Source organism: Strix uralensis, chromosome 1 (genome assembly GCF_047716275.1).
Source record: "Strix uralensis isolate ZFMK-TIS-50842 chromosome 1, bStrUra1, whole genome shotgun sequence".
Classification (NCBI taxonomy): Eukaryota; Metazoa; Chordata; class Aves; order Strigiformes; family Strigidae; genus Strix; species Strix uralensis.
The window spans coordinates 81,323,644-81,329,819 of NC_133972.1; the positions used below are offsets into that span (position 1 = coordinate 81,323,644).

The 6,176-nt window shown below is 60.0% G+C and overlaps 1 protein-coding gene across 1 annotated transcript; it reads left to right on the forward strand.

Moving 5' to 3' along the window:
- The first annotated feature begins 1,519 nt into the window (after window positions 1–1,519).
- Window positions 1,520–4,240, forward strand: LOC141945228 (tubulin beta-2 chain). The gene is made up of 4 exons (XM_074873061.1): window positions 1,520–1,676; window positions 2,208–2,316; window positions 2,624–2,734; window positions 2,947–4,240. The coding sequence occupies exons 1-4, from the start codon at window positions 1,620–1,622 to the stop codon at window positions 4,005–4,007; spliced, it is 1,338 nt and encodes a 445-aa protein (XP_074729162.1). The 5' UTR covers window positions 1,520–1,619; the 3' UTR covers window positions 4,008–4,240.
- The last annotated feature ends 1,936 nt before the right edge of the window (window positions 4,241–6,176 follow it).

A 6,176-nucleotide genomic window follows, 5' to 3' on the forward strand; every position in this document is an offset into this window, starting at 1 on the left:
GTGGGCTGGCTCATCGATCTGCATAAATGAGGTTAGAAAGATTAGGGGGATCGGCACATGGATAGAACAAAGGAAAGAAGAGCGTGTTGAAGAAATACGGGTCGGAAGCGGTGATGGACTTTTATCTGCAGCCCTAGAATAGCTGTAGCCTCTATCTAGTGGGTCAGTAAGGCCGGGTTTAGTGGGGTGCCGCCCGGCGCTGGCTGCGGGGAGCCAGCCGGCGCTTCCCGGGGGTCTGGGCAGCCCCTCGGGGGTGCCGCACCCCCCCACGGCGACACACGCCGGGGCGAGCGGCGCTGGGAAACAGCCGACACCGACGAGGAGCCGACACGCCGCGCTGCCCGCACCAAAGGGCACCGGGCGCGGCGCGGACCGTGCCGCCCTTCCTCCCGCCGCCCTCCTCTTCCTCCTCCTCTGGCGGCGCGGGCATGTGCCCTGCCCGCCCTCTGCCGCCGTTGTAATGCCCGCGGTGCCGTACCGGGGAAGCATCTCCGGGGCGCACGTGTTCAGCCTTCCCTTGCGCCCCCCCCGCCCTTTCCAACTCCTTTCCTTTCTTCATCCCTCAGCGGGTGTAAACCCGCAACGAAGCGACGACGTGCTGCGAGCTTTTGCAAGACCCGACTGCTGCAGAGATGAGGGAAAATACCTCCCCAAGCCCCCGGGCCCTGTGCAGCAGCACCCGCGCCGTCTATTGTCTGGCTGGGGGTCGCTGGTGGCCGTGGCCGGAGCGGGGACAGCGCGCAGCCGGTCGCGTTGCCAGAGGGCGGCTCCTGGCTCAGCTCCGGGGACTGAACCTGACCTTTCGAGGCGGGGAGAGGAAAGCTGAGCTCGGCCCTGGGGAGCGACAGGCAGGGATCGCCCGGGGGACAGGGTGGGCGGACGAGGGGTTACAGGGCACAGCCCGTGCTGGGGGGAACCCCCCCGCGTCCTGCCGGGGCAGATGAACCGGGTCGGGGCGCGGGGCTCCTGCCCGCCGGTGCGGACTTGTGCCGGCAGAGGGGCGGCAGCCACCGGCGCCTGGCGGTGTCCCCGCGGGGAGGAGAGTCTCCCGCCGGCGCCGTGTGAGCGGAGGCATCGGCGGGGGGCGGGGGCGGTGGCAGCCGCCGGGCTCCCCCTCCCCCTCCCTCCCCCCGGCGGCAACGCCCGCTGCTGCGGCAAGGAAAGCCGCTCGGCCCCGGGAACAAAAGGCTGCGGCGGCCGTGGGAGGGCGGAGAAACGGCGGCCGCCGGCAGCGCGGCGGCGGGGCCGGCTCACGCATGGGCGCCCCAGGCCACCGTGCCGCCGCCGCACTCTGCGCCTTTGTCCCCGCTGTCAGCGGCCAACCGGGGCGGCGGCGGCGGCACCGGGGCCGCTCCCAGGGAGCCGCTCCCAGGGAGCCCCGCCCCCTGCCCCGCCCCCAACGCCCCGCCCCGCCCCCCGCTGCGGGAGACAATGCCGCAGCCCCGCCCCGTCGCCGCGCGCCCATTGGCTCCGCGCCGTTCCCGCATGACGTCACCGGCGGGGCGGGGCGCGGCCCCCCATTTAAGGTGGCGGCGCGGGGCGCGGCCGCTGCAGCGGCGAGTGCAGGAGCGGGTGGCGGAGGGATCGGCGGCAGCGGGACAGCGGCGGACACCGGCACCATGCGTGAGATCGTGCACATCCAGGCCGGGCAGTGCGGCAACCAGATCGGCGCCAAGGTACGGGCCGGCGCCGCGGTCGTCTGCCCGCGGCTGGGGCCGGCTGCGGGGCGGTGTCCGCGCTGCCGGGCTCCGCGTGTCCCGGGAGAGTGCTGCCGGGAGCCGAGCCCCACCCGCCTTCCCGCTACCGAGCGCCGCCGGGCGCGACCCGCCGCGGGAGGGTCCGCGCGGGGCGGGTCGTCGCGTCGCGGGGGACTTCCAGGGCGTGGGCGCGGCGCGGCTTTTTTTGCGGGGGGGGGGGGCGGGGGGGGTGAGGGTGGTGTGCAGCCCGGCCGTTCACCCGCCCCTCGCGGGCTGTGGGGGTGCCGGGCGGGGGGAGGAAGGGGGCGCCGAGCCGGTGCCACACCTCTCCCGCTGGGGAGGGGGGGGGGGGTGTGAGGGGCGCGGTAGCGGCCGCGTCTGGCGGGGCCGCCCCCACGCGCGGCGAATCCCTGCGCGCCACGTCGCGGGGCTTTGGCCAGGGGGCGCGGGCGGGGCGTGGCGGCGCTGACCCCCGCCGCGCCCCCCCCCGCCCCCGCGCCGTCCCTGCAGTTCTGGGAGGTCATCAGCGATGAGCATGGCATCGACCCCACCGGCAGCTACCACGGGGACAGCGACCTGCAGCTGGAGAGGATCAACGTCTACTACAATGAAGCCACCGGTAACGCCCCTTTGTAACGAGCTTCCCGGCCAAGTGCCGCTGGCGGGGGGGGGGGGGGGGCAGGCAGGGGTGCCCCCTGCCCGTTCTGCCGTGGGGGCTGTTCCCCCGCCCTCCCTGTAGTGGGTGATGCCCCTACACAGCTTAGGTGGCTGCTTTGTATTCCCATCCCTGACTACCTCCCTCCAAATTCCCTCACCTCCCTGTCTTGGGCAGCGAATCGCAGGGAGGCGGCAGGGAGCCCAGCCGGGCTCCTGGGGCGCTGGCTGCGGCTGCGGAGCTGTAACGCTGGCGCTGGTTCCTCCCGCAGGTAACAAGTACGTCCCCCGTGCCATCCTGGTGGACCTGGAGCCCGGCACGATGGACTCGGTGCGCTCCGGCCCCTTTGGACAGATCTTCCGGCCCGACAACTTTGTCTTTGGTGAGTGAGTGTGGCAGGGAGGAGTCCCAGAGCGGGAGCTCCCAGCGTAGAAAAGGCTGAGAGGGAGCACGCGAGTGACCCTGGGGGATCCGAACCCCGAGAGGACAGTGGGGGTGGAAGCGAGGGGCACAGCCCATGGGGCGGGAGAAGGGGGATGCTCCGTTCCTCCGCGGGGCACTGATGTGGCGCCTTGCTTCTGGTCCTCCCTCTAGGTCAGAGCGGGGCGGGCAACAACTGGGCCAAGGGGCACTACACGGAAGGTGCCGAGCTGGTGGACTCTGTCCTGGATGTGGTGAGGAAGGAGTCGGAGAGCTGTGACTGCCTGCAGGGCTTCCAGCTGACCCACTCGCTGGGCGGCGGCACGGGCTCCGGGATGGGCACTCTCCTCATCAGCAAGATCCGGGAGGAGTACCCCGACCGCATCATGAACACCTTCAGCGTCATGCCCTCCCCCAAGGTGTCGGACACGGTGGTGGAGCCCTACAATGCCACCCTCTCTGTGCACCAGCTGGTGGAGAACACGGACGAGACCTACTGCATTGACAACGAGGCCCTGTATGACATTTGCTTCCGCACCCTGAAGCTGACCACTCCCACGTACGGGGACCTCAACCACCTGGTGTCGGCCACCATGAGCGGCGTGACCACCTGCCTTCGCTTCCCCGGCCAGCTGAACGCCGACCTGCGCAAGCTGGCGGTCAACATGGTGCCTTTCCCCCGGCTGCACTTCTTCATGCCGGGCTTCGCCCCCCTCACCAGCCGTGGCAGCCAGCAGTACCGAGCCCTGACGGTGCCCGAGCTGACGCAGCAGATGTTCGACTCCAAGAACATGATGGCCGCCTGCGACCCCCGCCACGGCCGCTACCTGACGGTGGCCGCCATCTTCCGGGGCCGCATGTCCATGAAGGAGGTGGACGAGCAGATGCTCAACGTGCAGAACAAGAACAGCAGCTACTTTGTGGAGTGGATCCCCAACAACGTGAAGACGGCCGTCTGCGACATCCCCCCGCGCGGCCTCAAGATGTCCGCCACCTTCATTGGCAACAGCACGGCTATTCAGGAGCTCTTCAAGAGGATCTCGGAGCAGTTCACGGCCATGTTCCGGCGCAAGGCTTTCTTGCACTGGTACACTGGCGAGGGCATGGATGAAATGGAGTTCACGGAGGCCGAGAGCAACATGAATGACCTGGTCTCCGAATATCAGCAATACCAGGATGCCACTGCTGATGAGCAGGGGGAGTTTGAAGAGGAAGGAGAGGAGGATGAGGCGTAAAGTTGAAATGGGTAGGAGTTAAGTATAGTCTGAGCAGGCAAGTGTTCATTGAGAGGAGGAATCTGTGCAGTTGTGCTGAAGCATGCATTTTTTAATTTGGTGCTCTCCACTGTTGCTTCTGTCAGCAGTTTTGTATCCTTGACTGTCCAATGTAACAGTAGTTGCAAAAATACTTCAGAGTCTTCTGTTGAAATGGTTAACTTCTCAAACATAAAGGCTTTTTGTGTCCTAAACTGTCTCCTCTGCCTTATTTCTCTCTAGATTAAGAAAATAATTCTTGGGGTAGTTTACTGTAGCTTCAATTCTCAGTTTAATCCTTAACCTCAGTAAAAGGATAAACTCAATAAAACAAGATTTCTCAGGCTGGGTTTAGCACCATTAGGGAACTGCAGTTGCTCAGCTTAAGATGGTAGCTAATTTATGGGAACTGGGGGTTCACTGTTAGATGCTCCTGTGTCTAACAGCTAATCTATTGTTGGGGAGAAATCTGCCTTAGCTAATAGAAACAAGACACTGCACTTGAGAATCCTGAACTCCTATTTATGGACATACATGGTAGTGAGGTCAGTGAGAAGGTATTGAATTCCACATTACAAGCTGTCAAAACTGATTTGACAGGATAGCTGCAGGCTTCCCCACTGCCATTCAGCAGTTCTTATTTAACTTGTTCCAGGGCCTATAGTACATGCACATGGGTGGCTGCCTGTGATTTGACTTGTATCTTGAGCTGTCCTATCTTTCCCCTAACCTTCCTCTCTAAATATAAAAAGTCCATGCAGAGAAGCATGGGTCTGTACTAGCAGACAACTTGAGAACTTGATTAAGAACTTGAACTTTTAAGCATAAATTCTTGAGTGTTGCCCAAAAATAGCCACTAAGCTGCCCTTAACTTCAGAGGGATTGACTCTTTAGGGCAATCAATTCCTTTTGTGAGATAAGAGGTGATGGGCAGATTTCTAGATAACATGGCTCAAAAGGCTACCCAGAACATGCATAGGACCTTGCCGTAGTCACCTGTAGATGCCCTGGCAATCAGCTTCCCACTTCTGAGTTACACATTTACAGGGCTGTTGTTGTCTGATGCTCTTGGTCCCTGCAGCAGGAAGTGGACTTCTACCCAGGCAGGTGCGTTCATCTCTGCAAAGGTAAGTGTGGTTTCCTTACAGTGAGGGAGGGAGGATTTCGTTGCCACATACTTAAAGGGTGTGAGAACCCTGAGTGAGTCTACAATACAGTCACCAGTAGTTACAAGGTCTATGAGACTTTGACTCCTACAAAACAAGAGTAAAATCCCCCATGGAGTGTAGCAGTTACCCAATATGTAAGCTTAGTCCTTAGTTCACCCAAACACCACTTAGGGGAGTGCTCCTTTACTAAAAAATGTGTTGCTTTGAGAACTGCTACCAATGCTACAATTACTGTGGTCCTTACTGCCTTGAAAGAGCTGGCATCCACATGTGTGCAACCTCTTTTGTGATCCTTTAATGAAATGTTTGCAAGGTATTACTGGAATAAAGACTTAAAAGGGAGCTGCTGTGCATGACTAATATTTTGTCTGTTTTGGCTCTGTTAATTGACTCCATTGCCTGCAGACACTGCTCTGAGTGTACCCTGTTCCTTTGCTGATGGCCCTATTAACCCAGTGTGCAGGACAACACGCACTTGCTATAGCTTTTCTTTCATCTACAGGCTTCACTTCTGGTGTACACCCTGTAAAGAGGGGTGAGAAGCACTTTAACTGCCTGAACTGTCAGTAAATGAATACAGCTGTATATACCCACAGTAGTACTTGTATTTCTTAGCAGCTGAGCACGATTAAGCATTAAATAAATTGAGGTTGTTTCAGTAACTGAGTTAATACATGCTGCCCCAGGCCCTTTGGGGAAATAACAACTTATCTGGTTGTCAGAGTAACCTTCCCTTGAAACTATCTAGCTGGGTTACACTTGAAACTGTTTATCATACAGCTTTGTAAAGCTGACAAGGGGAGCCAGCAAATGAATTTAAACGAAGTTTAACTAAAAGTTGAGAACCTGGTCTTTGATAGTAAAGACCTTCCTTTCTGCCATGGGACTGTAGCAGGTTTCACTAGTGTTGAGCATGTCTAGCTTCTAATTCTTAGTGTAATTATACTCTGTCTCTAGCTAACCCTTAAATATAGCTACTCAA

What these genes read in the sequence shown, in the direction of transcription:
- LOC141945228 (XM_074873061.1), top strand. Translation starts at nt 1,620, where the DNA reads ATGCGTGAGATCGTGCACATCCAGGCCGGGCAGTGCGGCAACCAGATC. An exon ending in GCAACCAGATCGGCGCCAAG is followed by an intron (nt 1,677 to 2,207) that starts GTACGGGCCGGC and finishes CCGTCCCTGCAG; the next exon opens with TTCTGGGAGGTCATCAGCGA. An exon ending in GCCCGACAACTTTGTCTTTG is followed by an intron (nt 2,735 to 2,946) that starts GTGAGTGAGTGT and finishes TCCTCCCTCTAG; the next exon opens with GTCAGAGCGGGGCGGGCAAC.